This window comes from Macaca nemestrina, chromosome 6 (assembly GCF_043159975.1).
Source record: "Macaca nemestrina isolate mMacNem1 chromosome 6, mMacNem.hap1, whole genome shotgun sequence".
NCBI classification, from domain to species: domain Eukaryota; kingdom Metazoa; phylum Chordata; class Mammalia; order Primates; family Cercopithecidae; genus Macaca; species Macaca nemestrina.
The window spans coordinates 103240123-103262846 of NC_092130.1; the positions used below are offsets into that span (position 1 = coordinate 103240123).

The 22724-nt window shown below is 40.5% G+C and overlaps 1 protein-coding gene across 3 annotated transcripts in view; it reads right to left on the bottom strand.

The window, feature by feature from the left end:
* The window catches only part of LOC105475154 (Rho guanine nucleotide exchange factor 28), a 311081-nt gene that overhangs the window by 235025 nt on the left and 53332 nt on the right, over positions 1–22724 (bottom strand). For all 3 annotated transcript variants that reach the window (XM_011730182.3, XM_071098819.1, XM_071098818.1), the window contains exon 2: positions 14872–14915. In XM_011730182.3, the coding sequence (XP_011728484.2) occupies positions 14872–14904 (33 nt within the window). In that variant the 5' untranslated portion in view covers positions 14905–14915. The remainder of the gene's footprint in view (positions 1–14871; positions 14916–22724) is intronic.

Genomic DNA, 22724 nt, shown 5'->3' on the forward strand with positions numbered 1-22724 from the left:
ATAACCACAACCATATTCTAAATGATAGTTATATCAGATGCTTTAATGTATTGTTTCAGTAACCTAGATTTTCAAATTCCCTCCCATCAGCACACCTGCTGCTCAGCACGTTCCACACCCAGATTGCCCATAAAGAGAGTCCTCCTGTATATGTTACTCCACAGCCTGGTCATTTCTAATTCCAAGGTGGCACAAAAGTCTTTGGCAACTTTATAAAAGGCAACCGTAAGTCTTTGACATGGTGTATACCTGCAACTCTTCCTAAATTGTTTAGAGTTTTCCCCTAAATAAATCTCTCTCTCCTCTCTCTCCCCTCCCCCCCTTCCTTTCTCTCTCCCTCTCTCTCTCTCTCTCTCTCTCTCTCTCGATTCCCCTTATTATTGATCTGCACAAAAGAAGGAAGGGCTGAAGACAAGTCCCTGGGGAAACATGGAACCTTGCTAGCCATGCACTTCAAAAGATTCCCACATCAGGGCCACGTTTCATGACCATAACTTCATGGTTATTCAGAAATTGCACTCCCCACCCCGCCACACACACACACACACACACACAGAGCTCTAGGGGAGAAACTAGGGCAGCCTCTTCTGCCCCCCAATAATTCCACCATCTGTAAGCAAAGCTTGATGTTCTTCTCTACACTCAGAAGAAAAGGGTTTGCAAAATTAAGTATAAGTACATGGAGAACACAAGGACCATCATATAATGTGGTGATGCAGGTAGAGGCTGAAGACGTGGGTTCCAATGCAAGCATTGCCCTCACCAGAGGTGTGATGGCTCCAGCCTCCTCTCCCAGGCTCACAGCAACCCTCCCCTCCAGTCAGCTGCTGCCAACCAGTGCAGGCGCCCTCTCTCAGACCATGACCTCTCCTTGGACCACCCTTCACCTGCCTGTGACCCGGCTAATTCCAGTCTCTATTGTGAACCCAGCTCCTACACAGGCTCTGCAGTCCATTCGCCTCTCCTGTGGCTTCAGGCGGATTCTCAGCATGTTTTTATCCAACCATTTATCACAATTATCACACATAATCACTTTCTGTAATGATGCCATTGCCTCCCCAGTAGTGAATTCTCAAGTCAGGGCAGCCAGTTTCCTCCATCTTTGGAAAAAAACCCAGAAACCAGAGGCCGATTTTCCATACCACACTAATGAAGCTTCAAGGCTCCCAAAGACCTCTTTCAACATTTAGGGAAGACCTTAGCAACATGGTCATACAGCCATTTCCTTCTAATCTGCAAAGCAAGAGACATTTCAAAATGGATCGAATTTGACTTGTACAAATCAGGGGTGGTCACGAGATTTCCATCAGAGGAAAACAACAATAACAACATAGAATATCACAAGATTTGCTTGTAATCTGGTGTTTATCCAAAGTGTTCTTGGTGGATGATGTTACAGAAAAATTAAAAGTATTCTATGCAGAATAGAAGCAACTACAATTTGTTAAGTTGGCTTTCTCTTTCCATTCAATTTCCCCTCAGACACACTCCCCTTCCTGTTGGGTGGCACTGGAATGTCTGAGGGCATTTTCAGGATCTGGACAAGAGGAATCTTAATTGGAAATGTGACGTTTGTGGAATTTGCCAGCTTTTTTAAATTTGTAACTTATTGTTGTAAATGAATATTCCCTTTAAATCTAATGTTGTTTTTATAATTGTATTCCTTTTCTGAAAGGGAATCTTTCCAATGGCATCATCTTCAGGCCTCACAAAACCTGCATCTGCCCTTGCCTGTATTTCACTTCGTATTTGAAACTTAAAATCTAAAATCTGCCATGTGAATTAATGCATGCACAAACGCACGTGGGGCAAGTCACTTAACATCACCAAGTTCATCTCCACTGCCAAATGATGTGTGGTTCTAATGAAAGAGCTAATGTGTGAAACCATTTTGTAGGGCACCATGAGATGTTCTGATCAAGTAAGGTAGTAACTTCGTGGTTGCTATGGTTTGAAAGTCCCCTCCAGAAACTCACGTTGACATTTAATCCCCAATGTGGTTGTATTGAGAGATAGGGCCTTTAAGAGGTGACTGGATCATGAGGGCAGAGACCTCATGAATGGGTCAATCTATTCATGGATTAATGGGTTATCATGGGAGGGGGACTGGTGGCTCTATAAGAAGAGGGAGAGAGACCTGAGCTATCGTGTGGGCACACTCAGCCCCTCAGATGCGATGCCCTCTGCCATCTCGGGACTCTTCAGAGAGTCCCTACCAGTCTCATACACATGCCCCCTCAACTTTGGACTTACCAGCTTCTAGTTCTCTAAGATATAAATTTTGTTTCTTATAAATTAGCCAGTTCCAAGTATTCTGTTACAAGTAATGGAAAACAGACTAACATAATGGTTGTTCAAAGATGCAGATTATAGTAACTATAAGTGCTGGGAGATACTAATAAAGAATGCTAAAGAAGGGGGTAAAAAAAGAGTTCACGTGACATCGTTCACAGATAATCTTTTCTGAGTTAGGAGATTCTTCAGGAACTTCCTGTCTGATAAAGTAAGCTTTTCATTCCCTACAGTTTTAACACAACTTCCTGTTAAGTTCTAGTTCTCAGCCGCCAGGAATTGTCTACCTGGAAAAGACTTCCTTAATTTTTTTATTGCACAATGTTCACATATGCCATATAGTACCTTAAAAATGTTAAGTTTCGAACTCTGAGACATGTTCCCCAAACATCCACATTTACTGAAGATTATGACGACAGCCCCCTCCTGCTGGACCATCTCTCTATCTCTTCGTGGAGCTGGAATACAAAAACTCAAACGACAGTCCCATTCCCAAAATAGTGATGGTCACATACCTGCTGGGAAAACCCACAGTACAGAAATAAGCAAACAACAGAATTAAAGAGTGCTCCAGGAGGAGCCTCAACCACCGTTTATTGAATGGCACTAAATTAGAACTGTGTATTAATTCAACAAATATTTATTATGTAATACATGCCAAGCACTAAACTAGTGTTGGAAAATCAGTGGACGAACACAATAGTCCACTAGAAGATTATGCCATTGGAAGGATTCCCTTTCAGGAAAGGAATAAAATTATAAAAACAAAATTAGATTGAAAATGAATATTCATTTATAAAAATAAATTACAAATTTTAATTGAATGTTTGAGTCTCTGCTGTATTGATGCTTACAATAGAAAGGACGCTAAACAAAACAATAACAACAATACTCTCTCAAAATAGAAAATGTCCAGAGGACTACATTAAGGATGTGACATTTGAGCTGAAATCTGCAAAGTGAGTAAGAATTTAATTATACAAAGGGGAAGGAAGCAAGAGTAGGCCAGGTGAAGACAACAGCACATACAAAGGTCCTGGCCAGGAAGAAGCATGGCATTCACGAAGAAATGAGAGCAGAAGGGTATGGCTGGAGCTTATGGTGTAAAAGGTTTCTGCAATCCTACATGTGACCCCAAATCATCTTTAATTATCAACCATTTGGTCGATGGGACCCTCCCCCTAATGACCACAGCCATTGCCTGGAATGCTCCTAGAAAGGGTCAGAGAGCAAGCTTGCCTCCCCTCAATGATTCTCTAGAAACTCAATCCACAAACGTTCACTGAAAGCCTATAGTGCACTGGGCACTGCACTAGGTATTGCAGTGCAATGAAGGGTAACAATCTACATTCAGGAGATGATGCACAGCCAGATGCATAGCTGTCCAAGGTCATAACCAACATACAATATTGCATCCCATTCCTACCTTAGGGGCATTCCTGGATATGGAATGAAAACAGCTTGGGCGATGTCCTAGAAATAAGAGAATGAGGAAAGTCCACTAGGTAGAGAGAGGACTTGTCAGATCAGAACAGATAAATGATATGGTTGCGAGTTGAGACATGAATGCAGAGAAATAATACTAGAAAGGCATGATAAAGTCTTCACCAATTCCGAGAAAATGGCAACTCTGAAGAGGCCGGGGCAATTATCCAAAGGTGAATTAGAACAATGGCTGAGGAGAGAGAGGGGACAGCCATGGCCATCAGCAGGTCTTGATGACTGATCAAGACAGAGGACAAAGGATGGAGGAATTACAAAAACTCAGCTTAAAGCAGGACACCTGGGAGAGTGGTGGGATGGTAACAGAAATCAGGAAGTTGGAAAGAGGAGCTGCTTAGAGGAAAACTTGGAAAACTTTTTAAAAATAGAACAGTCTGAACTTAAAGTCAAATTCTGGCTAATTGAGTGATAATAGCAAACAGGCCAGCTGGAAATGGAAGATGAGACCTGGGCAGAGGTCAAGACGAAAGGGCCTGCATGTGGGAGTCTTCCAGGAGGAGTGATGGTCTAAATAACAAGAATAGATGAGCTTGCAAGAAAAAGAGGGGAAAGAAGAGGGCCCTGGGGAACACCCACACAACAGAGGAGAAGAAAGCGCAATAGACAAAGAGATAACTTGAAAAAGAAGCAGCAGAGTTCACGAACACCAAAAGTACACTTTTTAAACATAAATCATGCAACTGCCCCCCAGCCTATGGTAATGACCTGGCCCCTCCCACCCCTCTGACCTGTCTCCTCTCCTCTCCCCTCCCTCACAAATACAAGGCCATGTTGGCCTTTTGTTGGCCTTCAAATACAAAAAGTTCATTTCCACTCTAGGGCTTTTGTGCTATCAGATCCCTCTACTAGACTGCTCTCCAGGAGAGCCCAGAGAGACTAATGACACACACATACCATTCTCTGCCATGTCATAGCCTTGTACTGTCCTAACCCATATCGCCATCTGAAATTCTTATTTATTTGTTTACCTACTTATTATCTGTCTCCCACTCCCAAGTGTGTTCTGGGAGAGCAGGGATGTGGGACCTTGTTTCTCACTCTCTGCTCTTACAGTGCATGGCACTAAATGGGGACTCGAGAAAATAAACACCTTAGATTAAGCAAGAGCAAACTTAGTGACCTGCATAAGATCCGTTTCGATAAAAGTAACAGCATCAAGATATGGAGAGGTAAAGTAGGCAAGGGCTAGAGACACTTATTTAAAACATACACACCCTCCTCAGGCGTAAGCAGGAGGAACTGTTGAGAAGGTAGTATAGCTAAATCACATCTTCTATAAGGGCTGCCTTTCTAGAATACGGAAATAAAACATTTTACCTGGATCACATGTTATGTCTTTTACTGAGGCTTCTCCCAGAGAAAACTCTGACCCATTTCCATTATGCCTAAAATCCTTGCTTAGATGGTAAAACATTTTAAAAACTCAAATAGAACAAAAATATCGGCTACTTCAAGTTCTTTATTAAAAATACAGGCTGCACATCACCCAAATTGTGGGAGCTGTCACTGAAATACAGGAAGTGAGGCAGCATCAGACTTTAAGAACACTTGGCACTTATTTACCCGCGGACCTGAAACCCACACCCACCAAGAAATTTCTTCAAAGCTGGGTGTTAGACTGACTCTTCCTGTGGTCTTCTGTAATTGTATATTCGCCTTTGGGCCTTTCCCCAGAAGCTCATCATCTCAGTTGTGAGAGTAGGAGGGGCACCATAAAGTGGCACTGTATTGAGAGAAGAGGGAACTGTTTCTTTCAAAACGTGAAATGGGATGAAGCTAATGGAGGATTTGTAAAATGTTTCTAAGTCAAAGGTTTTACTAAAGTCTGAGAAGTGGCTTTTCCCCTCTCTGCTCCTGCCAGAACTACCAAGCAATCTCCTGCAGCAGCTAAGGAGCTTCAGACTTCCCAGGAATTGACATCTCGTGGCTGCTGGCCAGGCTGGGTAAAACAGTTACTACGGTCCTCTTTGCTCTATGGCTAGAACATGCTGCTTTGGAATTTGTTTGCCGCCTCAGAAGGAAAACAGGAGAAATGGCAAAGAGATAAAAGCAGGGCCATTCAGAGAGGGTAGGAAAAGGTCAAGTTAAGTTGGTAGAAACAAAAACCACCAAAGAGAACCAACTTCAGGAAGCATAGATTAACCGACGATGGCAGAAACACCCCAGCAGGTGGCAATTCTCTGAGATGCACATGCTCCTGTGTTTTAAGTCAAGACACAAGTAAAGTTAATATAATTTGCTGTAAAAAATGTGTACAAAGTAAACGCGTGATCTAGAAGTTGAATTCAGGCAAAAGCCCCGCCTGATTCCATTGGCTAAGCCAGACTTAGCTGTATTAACCTACTTTAAAAGACACCCTTACCTACCACCCTCTGACACCTGAGCTAATGAAAATTTCTATTATTTTGAGCTGGGAGGAACTGAATGGAGCAAATGACCATCAATTAATAGGTCTGGCTTCTTGTGAGCAAATGAGCTTTAGAAGGTCAGGGCTTGCCTAGACATAGTTATCAGCAACATCCTCTCGTGAGATCAAAGACAGACCCTTTAATTTAAGGTCCAGGAAGGAGCACCATTCTTCATGTCAGAAAGCTCGAAGGCAGCTGCAGCGCAGGAAAGGATAAAATGGTGCCCTTGAGTACTTGGTCAATGAGGAAATGGAGATGTGGCAGAGCAATGGGGGAGGTTGTTACCAGTGAAGGTGGGAAAACCCCAGACTTATTGTGGGATCTGCCACTAACAAACTTTCTGAGCAAAAAAATTATTCTTATGACTTCTAATAGAGCATTTTAAAATCCAGAGAGTCAAACCAGCTGAGTTAACTTAGTCGAGCCAGTCAATTTCCCTCTTGGAGACTAATCTCCTCATCAGCAAAGTGAGGGTGCCCAGGCAACGGTCCCCAAGATGCCCTCACAGACCAATATTTTGAGTTGATGGGCATAAGGCCAGTCATAGGTAGCCCACTGGGGGATGCAGAGCCACCAAGAGAGAAGGGCAGTGTCGAGAGGACAGGATTTCCCTCCACAGGAACCAAAAGCCACAGGGAATCTGCAGGGTTCTGGAAGAAGGCCCCTGCTGGGTGACCCCATAACAAAGCCACCAAGTCACTTACCACCTCAATAGGAAGCTGCTTCCCTGGGCTGGGGAAGAGTCCATCCAGACAACTTGGACCCTGTGCTCCGGCCCTCCCTCCAGAAGGCTGGGACCAAGGGGAGTATGCTCCACCAAGTATTCAAGGAAGCTATACCAACATCTAGAAATTAGAAAAGGCTGAATAGGAGAGAGTTTCACCCCACTACCTCTAGACATCAGATTACACCTTCAACACACACGATGAGCCCAGCAGCAACCAACATTCTTGGGACCAAACACAGCAGGAGACAGTGACCCAGAATAAAAGAATAATATAAACATAAAATGCTAAGGGAATAGCGAAGCATCTTAGATCCAGCTGGAAACAAGCTACTGAAGCAAAAACTCCACTGCCCAAATGGTTATACAATTTGCAGCCTCCGGAGAAAAAGGTGATCACACTCTTCTCAGTCAGTTGCTATGATTAACGCGTCTGCACAGCACGTCAGAAGGGTGGAAGAGAGCAAGAACCCACACACACAGTCTCACACATGCACCCTCTGCAGATGTTAAAAAATCTCCATGGATTAGAGGCTCATATTAGTCAGAATTTGAGAAATGGGAGAAATGAAGGGACCATGGCAAAAAAGGGAGGATTAAAGCAAGCAAGGAGATTTCTTCCTTCTAACCCTTCACCAACTTAATCAACATACAAAATTTAACATCCCTCCTTTCTTTGCACAATGAAAATGAGAACATAATCCCCAGTTACATAATTATCAGTTATTAAAGACATTAAATATTTCTGAAAGTTGCTTAATAAAATGTCAACTATTAGATCTCATTTGCAAAGTAATCCACTAAAATTTAAAATATGTATGTCCTTCATCCAGCAATTCTACTCTTAGGAATCTATCCCACAGAGATGAAAGTATCAGCATATAAGGACATATGCACAGGATGTCTGGTGAATAATTGTTCCTGACTGCCAAAAACTGAAACAAAGTGAATGGCCATCAATAGGGAATGAGCTTGGCCCATTCCTATTCATTAATTACAGTAAGTTTGAGCTACGTTTGATGGCTTATAGGAGTTTCTACGAAGTATCACTGAGTTGGAAAAGATACAGAGGTCCACCTAATATGATCGTTCTACTAAAGCTTGTATATGTATATATGAAAACAGAAAAACATGAAAATGTTTGCACTGAGTCCATGGTTCTCAAACTTCAGCACACAGCAGAATCACTTGAAGGTTTTATTAAAACACAGATTGCTGGGCCCCATCCACAGAGTGTCTGATTCAGGAGGTCCAGCGTGAGGTCTGAGAATTTGCATTTCTGGCAAGTTCCTAGGGATGCTGATGCCGCTGAGAACCACTGCAGGCAGTGACTCTAAGAGTTAGCTCAGAGTACAGGAAGGGGAAGTATAAAACGGGGGTGAGGGGAAATGGGGTCCTGTCCATTATAAGAAAAACAGCATTTCCATATAATTCCTTATGAAATACTGTGTGTGTGCGCATGTGTGTGTGTGTGTATATACATTTGCCAAACAAATTTTACTGTATACCAAAATACTAATAAAGTTCTCTCAAAAGAAGAATTTCGCCAGGCGCAGTGGCTCATGCCTGTAATTCCAGCACTTTAGGAGTACAAGGTGGGTGGATTGCTTGAGCCCAGAAGTTTGAGACCAGCCTGGGCAACATGGCAAGACCTCATCTCTACAAAAAATACAAAAATTAGCCAGGTGTGGTGGCACATGCCTCTAGTCCCAGCTACTCTGGGGGCTGAGGCAGGAGGATTGCTTGAACCTGGGAGGTGGAGGCTGCAGTGAGCCAAGATCCCACTACACTCCCCAGCCTGGGTGACACAGCGAGAACTTGTCCCAAAAAAAAAAAGGTGGAACTTCAAATGATCTTCACTTTCTTTTTAATAATATTACTTACTATTATAGTCTTTATAATAAGTAAGTGTTATTTAATCATTTTAAATAAAGCCATTTTAATTGAGGAAAAATGGAAAAATCTTTGGAACCAACAGTTTCTCAAGCAAGACTTTTCTGTTTTATTCACAGCACTAAACCGATATTTCGGAAAGACTAGCATTAATTATACTTTACAAACAGGTTTTGTTTTTGTTGAGATAGGGTATTGCTCTGTCACCCAGGCTGGAGTGCAATGGTATGATTATAGCTCGGTGCTGCCTTGAACTCCTTGGCTTAAGTGATCCTCCCACCTCAGCCTCCCAAGTAGTTGGGACTCTAGGCTTGAGCCACCACACCTGGGTAATTTTTTTTTTTTTTTGTAAAGACAGAGACAGCCTGTTACCAGGCTGATCTTGGGAGGACTAAGCAGCCTCTCAAAGTGCTGAAATTACAGGTGTATGCCACCACACCCAGCCAATTATACTTTATACAAAAATAAAATATAATTAATATTTTTAAAAAGGAGCTCTTGGATAAATAAGTAGAATGCGTATTTGTTTTATAACTCTCCTTGATTTACAAATTTAGAGAAAACTCAATATAAAAAGTAATCAAAAAGCACTCATTAGCAAAAATACAAATTGGCTTGTAAATGCAAAATCTCTTCCTCTCTCAGAATTTAATTAAATGCCCAGTAAGCAAAATCTCTCCTGGTAAGCTGTCCTTGCATTGTTTCCTATCTCTTTTTACATGTAAGCTGGGAAAAAGAAGACTAAGAGCAATAATCTAAAAGTAAAATTATCTACTTTCTCATGGCAATGTGAAATTTAAAAATAAAAACAAAATAGAAATATCTTTATAATTTCCAGTACAGAACTTTTAAGCTCCCAAGTGGTGTCAACTGAAGAATTTTAAGCCAGAAAAATAAACACCTTAGGTTGATTCCATTGATTCTAATTTACAGTTTTCCAGGTTTTTGCACTTCTCATTAGCTTCACCACCACAACTCTTTTTCTAGCTTAAAATATACCTCCTAATACTATTGTACCATTCAGTCTAAAAACTAAGCATAGACTTCAAACCAGACTGCCGGCCTCTGTATTTTAGTTGTTTTGTTTGTTTGTTTGTTTTGGTTCATTTTGCTTTCTTTTTTTTTCTCCTTGGAATAAACAGGCTAGCCTTCCAGTGCTGCTCCTTCAGTTTCCTTTCAAGCACAAATGCAGGAAGCTGCTTAGAGACTAAAAATTGGATTTGCAATGCTCATATATATCCCTAAGTTCCACGAAGTGATATTATAAAGCTCTTGGCTGCCAGTCTTGCCAACTCCTACTTCTTCTCTGATCTTAGTACAGTGTTTCTCTTTTTCTGCAACTGCAACTCAGGGAACTGCCACGGATTCTTTTAAAAATTAGACTAAAGCTGGCCATGGTGGCATATGCCTGTAGTCCCAGCTACTGGGGAGGCTAAGGCAGGAGGCTTGCCAGGGCCCAGGTGGTCGAGGGTGCAGTGAGCTAAGATCGTGCCAGTGCACTCCAGCCTGCACAACAGTGAGGCCCCATCTCAAAATAAATTTTAAAAAATAAATAAATAAAATAAAATTTTCACTGAATCTGTGGCTGAGTTCAGGAATATTACTATATCTCCCAGAAGAAGAGAATCTCCTTCCTAAAAACGAGCAAACAGAAATGAGCCAAAAAAAATTCTACAGCACAAGAGGCAGAGCCAAAGACTGCACCTGCTTCTGAAACAGATTCCTGAAAGGTATAGAAAAAAAATAATAATTTTTGCGTGTGCTCATAATAAAATGTAAAAGATTATCTCTATAAAACTATGTGCGCATAAAATGGCCAAGATTTGACAATGCTACATAAAAACTAAAAGTGCTGGAATCAAAAATTGTGCTGGCAAGCACAAAAAAACAACTTGATGCTACTGAAAACTTAAGTGGAAAACAAAGATAAAAACATTCTTGGCTGGGCGCGGTGGCTCATGCCTGTAATCCCAGCAGTTTGGGAGGCCGACATGGGTGGATCACAAGGTCAAGAGATTGAGGTCATCCTGGCTAACATGGTGAAACCCTGTCTCTACTAAAAATACAAAAAAATTAGCCAGGAGTGGTGGTGGGCCCCTGTAGTCCCAGCTACTCAGGAGGCTGAGGCAGGAGAATCACCTGAACCTGAGAGGCTGAGGTTGCAGTGAGCCAAGATCGTGCCACTGCACTCCAGCCTGGAGACAGAGCAAGACTCAGTCTCAAAAAAAATTCTTCCAGAATGCAACCCTCCTTTCTCCCCAAAAAGAAAAAAAAAATCCAATCTTTGGATATTAGTTGTTCTATCTAGAAGGGGAAAACAATAGTGGAAGAAACAATCTTTAAAAAGAAAAATCGAAAGTGTTCTTCATCAATCCAAGCAAAATGCAGGGGAATTTAAGAAAATATTTACATCTGTAGATTTTCTATAGGTATAAAGTTGTCTATCATCTTCAGAAAAGATTCTCTATAGTGACCCGACAAATAGAGACAAAGAAGCATTTTAGCCATAAAAATGTTATAAGAATTCCATCAAAACAGATTATAAGCAAAGAAATAAAAAATCACCTATAAGACCCATCTGAATGAGGTGCCCTTTTTCAAGAGGTGGGTAGAAATTGGGGAATAATTTCAATCAATTCTTTTCCTTCCTGATTATTGTTCCACTTATGTAATCTAATTGTCCTCCAGGTAAATCTTATTAATTTATATATTTTTTAAAGTCTGTTGTAATTAGATTTTTCTAGGGCATTAACATACAATTATGCATAGTGTTATTCTATAATTTTAATACAGCCTCCCAATATGTAATGGACTCTTCACAATTTCCAATGGAGAGGGTATCTTTATTATACACTTGCCAGAGTTATTTTAATTTGTTTTTCCAAAAGAAATAGTCAAAATAACTAAGTAGGATTACTAGAAGTACATACATTAAAGTCTCCAAAATTAAGAGATGCAATAAATCACAATCAAATGAGAAAACACAGTATCAACTAAATAAATGTCAAAAGAACCCTTGCTAAAATTCAACACAGATACAGATAAAACTCTGGAAAAATCTGTATCAAAATGTCAACAGAGCTTATCATTCATCATGGGATTAAACATGAGGTTTTAATTTTTTCTTTTTGCTGTGTCTCTTTCTAACGTCTTACAATAAATATATATAAATAAGAAAAAATATTAAGGGTTTATGAACCAAAATATAGTAAACTAAGAGAAACTAGAAGTGAATATTTATCAAACCTCTGAAGACAGAAGGGCAGAGAGCAGTTTCTTCCCCAAAATACAGAAACAAATTGTAGGAGAGTTTTGAGTCTGCTGTGTCTGCACAACATTACTCATCTGGTAGATTTTGGTTTAAGACTTGTATTCATTATAGCATGTCTCTACTGACCTCTTACTGGATGAGGCCAGGTGGCTAGATTGGCTTAAGTCAGTTTGCAATAATATTGACCAAAAATGTTAAATTAAATTAAAAAAAAGTATACACTCTACCATATGTAGTAAGAGTTATGTTAAATATATTTCATATATTTTATCTAAGATATCATTATTTATAACATACATTTAATATTCTACTAGAAAAGAAAAATTGCCAATTATGATATAATTTTTAATTACCTAGAATCTTATATTTATCAAAAGATCTTTTCTAAATTAATCTATACATAGATTTTTATCATGTAACATGCTGTTATTTCCATGTCTTGGCCGGGCGTGGTGGCTCACCCCTGTAATCCCAGCACTTTGGGAGGCTGAGGCGGGTGGATCACGAGGTCGAGAGATCGAGACCATCCTGGCCAACATGCTGAAACCCCATCTCTACTGAAAATACAAAAATTAGCCAGGCATGATGGCACGCACCTGTAGTCCCAGCTATTCAGGAGGCTGAGGCAGGAGAATTGCTTGAATCTGGGAGGCAGACGTTGCAGTGAACTGAGATCGCGCCACTGCACTCCAGCCTGCCAATAGAGTGAGACTCCATCCCAAAAAAAAGAAAAAAAAAATTCCATGTCTTTCTAGTTACAAAGTAACTTTGCCTTATAAAAGAAAAAAAAAAATTCCATGTCTTTCTAGTTACATAGTAACTTTGCCTTATAATGCTAGATCATGGTGAAGTCATTTTGAAAGCAATTAACTTATGTAGTACCAGCAAGGTATATAAACTGAAATGACAATAATATGAAACTCTGTGACCAAGGTAACACACGTGTAGGCAATGACATCTGCCAGGAAGCACAGCGAATGTAAGAGCATCTCAATTTTAGAGATGTTAAAATGAGAAAAAACAATTACACCTTAAAATTGATAAAATATATCAGTATTTCAATATAATAACATTATCCATAGGGGGTGCAATTATGACATTTTCTTAACACTTTCCTATCCTTTTCATTTTACTCTAATCAGCATTTTTTTTAATAACTAGAAAAACTTGTTTTTGTTTTTATTTGATTCATTTAAATCTCTTCTCTTCTTGGGCAATGTGTATTAGTTTTTCCCCAAATCTGGTCACAATCTAGTAACTCTGTTCAAAACAGCTACATGAGGAGGTTGGTCAGCTACAAGGCTTCTATCATGATTAGGCTTGTGGATTTGTCTGTTTTGAGGTAGGGAAGGAGGGTGGAATGAGTAAGGAATAGGAAGGCACACACAGAAAAAACAACAGTAAGATTTGGGAGTACTCTACAATTTAGCCTCAGACCAGCCTTTTTTTTTTTTTTTTTTTTTTTTTTAAACCTTTAATCATGGCTGGGCCAAACCTTACTGTCTACAGGCACATTTTATGGCCTGAAAATCACAACCTAGAGAGAGTACTAGAGATCACTGGGCAACCCAAGGGGCAACTTTCCTACTATTCTGGAATCAATTTGGTTCATGACTCTGTCTTCCTCCAGAGAAGTATGTGTGGTGTGTTGAAGGGAGTGAGGGTGAGTGAGTAGGAACTTGGCTGGGTAATGAAGTGTAGGAAGTGGATGAATCTATTCTCATCAATTGAGGATTCTGATTAAATTTGTTCCAATTCTGGCCAGGTATGGTGGCTCACACCTGTAATCCCAACACTTTGGGAGGCTGAGTCATTTGGATCACGAGGTCAGGAGATCAAGACCATCTTGGCCAACATGGTGAAATCCTATCTCTACTAAAATACAAAAAAATTAGCCAGCTGTGGTGGTGCATGCCTGTAGTCCCAGCTACTTGGGAGGCTGAGGCAGGGGAATCGCTTGAACCTGGGAGGCAGAGGTTGCAGTGAGCCGAGATCCCACCATTGCACTCCAGCCTGGCAACAGAGCAAGACTCTGTCTCAAAACAAAACAAAACAAAACAAAACTGTTTCAATTCCTTGAAATTTTGTTCTAAACCCTGGTTTCCTCACACATTCAGGCTCACCTGCCCAGGTCCGCCCCACACCAACACAGTTCCCTTCCAACAAAGGAAGTTTTGTTTGAAATCAGAAGGAAGGAGGCGAGATGAGCCCATCTGCCATTTTCTGTGTGAGGAAACAATCTGTTCACTTCCCTGTTAACCCGAGGAGTTGTTCTCAGAATGGCATCCTCCTGGGCCTAGACAGCACATCTAACTACAAATCTCATTGGGCATTCCTGTCCCCCAGTGCCAACTCCCACTTCTGTTTATGTCCCAGCACTTTTTGTTTGAATTCTTATTTCGTACTTTTAGCTAACACAATTATCACGAAACCTTCCCCTCAAAAAGACACACAGAGAAGTTATTGACTATTATCAGGATATAATCATAAAATAATATGTTCACACACCACTTATATGAGTGAAGTGAGTGTTTCTGAGTCCAGAAATTACACAGTTAAAAAAAATACTGAGGGAAATATAAAAACCAGACTTTAAAATAGGAGCCAACCAGTTTTAAAAGGCTCCATGCAAATACTTGAACTAGACAGTAATGCTCAGTGTATTGTTTTTAAAAAGCCTTAACTCAATAGCAAGAAAAACATTTCTCCCCACTTCAGTCACATGGTTTGGAGTTAAGAAAGGGCCCCTTGGACCTGAAGCTCAGTGCTTAGCAACTTACGTAAAGAGGTGCTTCGCTGCAGCTCAACTCCATGGCTTTCGCATCTGCAATGAAAATAGTAAACAAGAGCAGTTATTGCAGGAGGCCCCATGGAACCCACCAGCTGAGCTCTCCCTGTCCTGCCTGCAGTTATCAACATTGTGGAGGGAGGAGCAAACTCATTAGATAGGAAAACTGCAGAGACAAAATATAAAAGAATGAAGGACTAACATGCTATCTAAATAACATATCCTCTCGAGAACACAATATGATGGCCTCTCAAAAAATTACACGTAGAATTACCATATGACTTAGCAATTCTACTTCCAGGTATATACCCAAAGAATTGAAAGCAGGGACTCAAACAAATTTTTATACCTATGTTCATAGCAGCATTATTCACAATAGCCAAAAGATAGGAAAAAAAACAAATGTCCACTGACAGATGGATAATCAAAATGTGGTATACACATGCAATGGAATATTATTCAACCTTAAAAAGAAACAAAATTCTAGTACGTGTTATAACATGAATGAGCCTTAAAGACACTACGCTAAGTAAAATAAGCCAATCACAAAAGGACAAATACTGTATGATTTGACTTAAATGAGGTATCTAGATAGTCAAACTCATAGAAAAAGAAAGTAGAATAGAGATTACCAGAAGCTGGACATTGGGGAGAATGGAGAGTTATTTAATGTCTATAGAGTTTCAGTTTGGAAAGACAAAGAAGTTCTGGAGATGGCTGGTGGGGGAGATGGTTGCACAACAATGTGTATGTACCTAGTTCCACTGAGTTGAACCTGAAAAAATGGTTCAAATGGTAAGTCTTGCATATATTATCGAAAGAAAAAATCATAGTAATTATAGTACATGTCATGTCTACATGAAGCAAAATAATTTGAATTTGAAAAAATATATATCCCACCACCTTATTATTTTATATTATTTTCCACACATATGGAAACCCTGTGACCCCAGACACTATCCCATAGACTGCTCCTAAAATAAAAATATTTCAGAAAGCCAAGAAAGGTCAACATAAGCATGTTGAAAGTTTCACCTGTGTTCATCGCTTGGCTCACAGGTAATTCCAAAGTCAGAGTCCACTTTTGGCCAGGTGAGGCAGAACAGCACAGTGACAAGATAGTTCTATTGCCTCCCTTACACAGAGGGCCAGAGAGTTCAGCTGCATGATTGCATGGGTAGGATGCAGCCCACTGTCAAGCTAACCAACCTCTCTGCCAGGCGTGCGCACCTGGATCTGCTTCTGGGTGTGCCTGCCCCTTTAAAATAGCACAGATGGATGGATAAACAAAATGTGGTGTGTACATACAGTGGAATGTTATTCAGCCTTAAGAAGGAATATAATTCCAACAAATGCTACAACTGGACAAGCCTTGACAACATTACCCTAAGTGAAATAACTCAGACAGAAAGGACAAATACTCTATGATGCCAGTTCTATGAGGTACCTAGAGTAATCAAACATGAGTTTGACATGAGAAGCAGAAAAAAAATGATTGGTAGTTGCCGGGGTGGGGTACACAGGAGTGTATTGTTTATTGGATATGGACTTTCAGTTTTGCATAGATGAAAGTGTTCTGGAGATGCACAATGGTTATGGTTTCACAGCAATGCAAATATACTTACCACTACTGGCCTGTGTTAAAAATGGTTAAGATGGTAATTTTTATGTTGTCTATTTTGCCACAATTAAAAATTTTAAAGTAAACAAATAGCACTTAGAAACTTGTTTCCTACTTAGAAAAAACAAAAAAACCCAGCATCACTCACTGAACACCAACTGTGGGCCAGGTATTACACAAAGATAATAAAGACATGCCTTCTGGGTCTGCCAGAAAGTGGTCCAGCCTTCAAGGAGTTCCAAGCTGAACAAAAGAGAATGAAAGATTGGGAGACAGGGAGGAGCAGGTTGCATGAGAATTCTAAATGGGGCAGACAGGGAGACTCACTTGTCCCTGCACCCTTGCCTCCTTCCCACTGCACACCTGAGGCCTGGGTTCTGCTCCTTAGGCCAAGCCTGGCTCTGCAACCTCTGCCTCCCAGGTTCAGGCGATTCTTATGCCTTAGCCTCCCGAGTGGCTGGCATTACAAGTGTGCACCATCATGCCCAGCCTCAGCCCTGCTGCAGTAATTTAGGGGCTTCTCTTAAGAATGAATTGTGGGGCTAGGCACGGTGGCTCACGCCTGTAATCCCAGCACTTTGGGAGGCTGAGGTGGGTGGATCACCTGAGGTCAGGAGTTCAAGACCAGCCTGACCAACATGGTGAAACCCCATATCTACTAAAACACAAAAATTAGCTGGGCATGCTGGCAGGCACCAGTAATCTCAGCTACTCTGGAGGCTGAGGCAGAAGAATCACTTGAACCTAGGAGGCAGAGGTTGCAATGAGCTGAGATTGTGCCATTGTACTCCAGCCTGGGCAATAAGAGTGAAACTTCATCTCAAAAAAAAAAAAAAAAGAATGAATGAATTGTGACATTTAGTACAGTAATCCCCAAAGGATACACTTGGCAAGAAAGCGAATATGAAAAGTTCTATTTTTAGGTATTTTTAATAAAACAATTTAAGTTTTACTAATACTTCATATACACACTGGTGATAGCACCCTCCTAGGTCCCAAGACATGTTTGCTGAGATATCTTGAGAGATGACTGAGGGTCCTACAAGGCAGAGGGTTTGACAACAGGGCCCTTCTCAGCCCTCAATTTTATTTAAAATATCATGTCCTGTGGCAGTTTATGTGGACCCACTTAAATGGGTTTATAGATTATAATAATCCATATATTATTGTTACTATTTGAAACAGTATCACTCTGCCATCCAGGCTGGAATGCAGCCGTACAATCATAGTTCACTGTAACCTTGATATCCTGGGCTCAAGCGCTCCTCCTGCTTCAGGCTCCCACATGGTTAAGATGATAGGTGTGCTAACTTGTTGTTTTTTTTTTTTTTTTTTTTGTAGAGATAGGGTCTTGCTACATTGTTTAGGTGGTCTCAAACCCCTGGCCTCAAGTGATCCTCCTGCCTTGGCCTCCCACAGTGCTGGGATTACAGAAAATAATCAATTTTTTTTTTTTTTTTTTAGACAGAGTCTCGCTCTATTGCCCAGGCTAGAGTACAGTGGCATGATCTCGGCTCACTGCAAACTCTGCCTCCCGGGTTCAACCAATTATTGTGCCTTAGCCTAGCAAATAGCTGGCATCACAGGCATGCACCACCATGCCCAGCTAATTTTTGTATTTTTTAGGAGAGATGAGGTTTCACTATGTTGGCCAGGATTGTCTCCAACTCCTGACCTCAAGTGATCTGCCTGCCTCAGCTTCCCAAAGTTCTAGGGTTACAGGTGTGAGCCACCATGCCCAGCCTATATTCATCAATTTTTAATGAAACTAACTTTACAAACCAGAGTGTGAGAAACTTCAAATTAAAGATAATACTAACAAGAATATGAAAGAACTGAGACTCCTATTCCGAATATAAATTGTTCACCAGCCACCCATAAAATAAAAATAATGGCCAACCCAGGAACATCAATAAGCTGATCCCTCCAAAATTCTAAATTATCAAGAAGGCATTTAAAAAATTAATTTATATCCACTAGCACATACTATGATCCTCATCTTAAATGTCTGCTGCACTTCAATATATTAGCAATTTGTCATCTATGTTTATAGTCATGCCTCATACAATTCCAGTCTTTCACAAAATTTGCTTAACTTCACGATAAAATTAGAAGATCCTTGGCCGGGCGCAGTGGCTCATGCCTGTAATCCCAGCACTTTGGGAGGCTGAGGCGGGTGGATCATGAGGTCAGGAGATGGAGACCATCCTGGCTAACACGGTGAAACCCCATCTCTACTAAAAATACAAAAAACTAGCCGGGTGTGGTGGCAGGCGCCTGTAGTCCCAGCTACTGGGGAGGCTGAGGCAGGAGAATGGCGTGAACCCGGGAGGCGGAGCTTGCAGATCTCACCACTGCACTCCAGCCTGGGCGACAAAGCGAGACTCCAACTCAAAAAAAAAAAAAAAAAAAAAAAAAAAAAAAAAAAAAAAAGATCCTTATGTATTTTTGTACATAATCCTAGTACTTTGGGATTTCCACTTAATAGCCCCCTCAAAAAAATGCATTAGTATAGGAAATGTGGTAGCTTAAAAAAAAATTTTTAAAAAAAAGCAGAAATAGCAAACACTTGGAACCAACCCAAATGTCCATCAATGATAGACTGGATTAAGAAAAGGTGCCACATATACACCATGAAATACTATATAGCCATAAAAAAGGATGAGTTCATGTCCTTTGTAGGGACATGGATGAAGCTGGAAACCATTCTGAGCAAACTATCACAAGGACAGAAAACCAAACACTGCATGTTCTCACTCATAGGTGGGAATTGAACAATGAGAACACCAGGACACAGGAAGGGGAACATCACATACCAGGGCCTATTGTGGGGTGGGGGGAGTGGGGAGGGATAGCATTAGGAGATATACCTAATGTAAATGAGGTGGAGCACAGCAACATGGCACATGTATACGTATGTAACAAACATGCACATAGTGCACATGTACCCTAGAACTTAAAGTATAATTTAAAAAAAAAAAAAAAAAGAGGGAAAAAATAGCTGAAATAATACAGAGAAATAAAGCAGCAAACTAAAATGTATTCCTTGGCCAGGCTCAGTGGTTCATGCCTATAATCCCAGCACTTTGGGAGGCTGAGGCAGGTGGATTGCTTGAGCCCAGGAGTTTGAGACCAGCCTGGGCAACATGACGACACTCCATCTCTAAAGACAAAAAAGATAAAATGCATTTCTTTATGAGTAAAACTATGGAAGACTGTTGACTATTTTAAAAAACAAGTCTATCAGAGCAAATTCAATTGTGCAAGTTTGCTGTACACTTAGAAAAAAGTACAGATGTTTTCCACAACTCGTGTGGCATTTGCTAGATTTTCTCTGATAATAAAATATACTCAAATTTTTTTTAATTTTTATTTTTATTTCAATAGGTTTTTGGAGAAACACGTGGTGTCCGGTTACATAGATAAGTTCCTTAGTGGTGATTTCTGAGATTTGGGTACACCCATCACCCGAGCAGTGTACACTGTACCCAATGTGTAGTCTTTTATCCCTCACTCCCCTCCCATCCAAAACCCATCATTTTAAGTGAGAATATGGAGACATATTCTGAAGAGTGAATTACTTTTTTTTTTTGAGATGGCATCTCATTCTGTTGCCCAGGCTGGAATACAGTGGCTCAATCTCGGCTCACTGCAAGCTCTGCCTCCCAGGTACAAGTGATTCTCCTGCCTCAGCCTCCTGAGTAGCTGGGACTACAGATGCCCACCACAATGCTCAGCTAATTTTTGTATTATTAGTAGAGATGGGGTTTCACCATGTTGGCCAGGCTGGTCTTGAACTCCTGACCTAAGGTGATCCACCCATTTTGGCATCCCAAAGTGCTGGGATTACAGGTGTGAGCCACGGTGCCCAGCTGTGAATTGCTTTTTCAATAAAAAATAGTGTTCTATCAAAAACTGTTCAAGTACAACCACTGGTAAGGCAGCTGCTCTTATAAGTAGTTTAAAAAACACCACACACGAGATTCATTCACTTTGTCATTCATGAGCAAGGTACTGCAACAAAGAACTTGAAGCCAAAAGCACAAAATGTTCTATGGGACATTAATCAATCAACATGGTTAATTTTGTGGAAATAAGAAATCCAATGTGGTCAAATCTTTGCAGTGTATGTAATGAGATAGGAAGTAACCATAAAAATCTATACTACATTGAGATGTGCTGGTTATATTGTGGCAAAGTACTTTAAAAAGGTGAAACCCCGTCTCTACTAAAAAATACAAAAAAAAAACTAGCCGGGCGAGGTGGCGGGCGCCTGTAGTCCCGGGTACTCGGGAGGCTGAGGCAGGAGAATGGCGGGAACCCGGGAGGCGGAGCTTGCAGTGAGCTGAGATCCGGCCAGCCTGGGTGACAGAGCGAGACTCCGTCTAAAAAAAAAAAAAAAAACAGTTGTCAAACTTAAACATGTACTACATAATTTTCTCTTACAAAAATAGAAGTGTTATAAACTTACTGGTTTTTCAAACAATTAGCCTGTTCCTTCAAGAAAAAAGTAATTTTCTTTTTCTTTTTATGACCTGCCATTTCAGGAAAAAAAAAAAAGTGATATTTTAATAAGTGAAAGAGAAAATGTATTTCAAAAGAAACAGATTATAGATAGTACATGCCACAGTAAGAACTTTTTTTTTTTTTTTTTTTTTTGTTTGAGACAGAGTCTCGCTCTGTGGCCCAGGCTGGAGTGCAGTGGCGCAATCTTGGCTCACTGCAACCTCTACCTCCTGGGTTCAAATGATTCTCCTGCCTCAGCCTCCCAAGTGGCTGAGATTACAGCTGTATGCCACCACACCCAGCTAATTTTTGTATTTTTAGTAGAGACAGGATTTCACCATGTTGGCCAGGCTAGTCTCGAACTCCTGACCTCAAGTGATCTGCCTGCCTTGGCCTCCCAAAGTGCCGGGATTACAGGCGTAAGCCACCATGCCCAGCCAGTAAGAACATTTTGAAAGAGTATCTGTCCATGTTTCCATTGATTTTGTTGCAAAAAAAACCAAAAAAACAAAAAAATCATTTAAAGTTTGTTACCCACAAAAGCCCTCATATGGCATTCTGTAAATTTTTGGAGAAATATATTTCTGGTTTTTTTTATCTTCCAAAGGGAACATGTCATGGAGTTTGAGATCAGCCTGGGCAACATAGCAAGACCCTGTCTCTACAAAAATAATTTTGAAATTAGCCAGGCATGGTGGTGCATGCCTGTAGTCCTAGCTACTCAGGAGGCTGAGGCAGGAGGATCTCTCAAACCCAGGAGTTGCAGGCTACAGTGAGGTATGATCATGCCACTGCACCACTGCCCTTCAGTCTGAGCAACAGAGCAAGACCCTGTCCCCAGTCAAAAAACAAATATATATATATACATTGTTACAGTAATATGATTTATATGTTTTATAAATGATTTATAAATACATTAAATAGAATACATGCTAATCCCCCCCCCTTTTTTTTAAACTTGATAAGGGTACATTTTGAAGATCTGCCCCCAAAAGTGAGCCTTTTTCCCTAGTTGTCAAGCTATAAGTATTTTTCCCAGCAGTTTTCCTTCAGGCTTTGTAGAATGAGGCATGGCCTGTGGCGTGTGACAAGCTCACGGGAGCCCATGTAGTTGTGTATTTACACAGTGAGAAGGCAGGCTACAGTGGACTACAGTGCAAAGTCCAGCATCACACAGTTTCACGAAGGACCCAGATGCCAACGCTTTGCACTTTTCAGTCAGGAAGAAACCAGCTGCATCAAAGGCCTCCCTCAAATTTGGATTATACTATGATCTCAGCAAGAGGTGAAATGTCAAGGGCTAGACAATGTTATTTACATTTCACTTTATATCCAATAACTTGTATTTCATTATTCATTACTCTACCATTTGCCATTTTTCAATACTGAAATTTAAAAACCATTTGAACAGCAATTAATTTTGTTTTTCAGAGCAAACACTTTTCACTCCTTGAAAAAAAATAAAGTCCCCGCAGTTCTCACCCTCAGTCCTAATCCTTCTAAAAGCCCTATAGAATTTCCCAGGTTAATTGTAGAAAAAAATATGCTAGAGCAAATATATACTCAATAAAACCATGAAACTTCAAACTGAAATATATTTTAAAATTTTATATTCTCATTTGGATTTTCTCCAAGTTAATTCCTCTTTCACAGTAGAGCACTGAGTTCTGTGCTCACTTGCAGAGTCACGTGGCTAAACCATGCTATGCCTCCTTTCA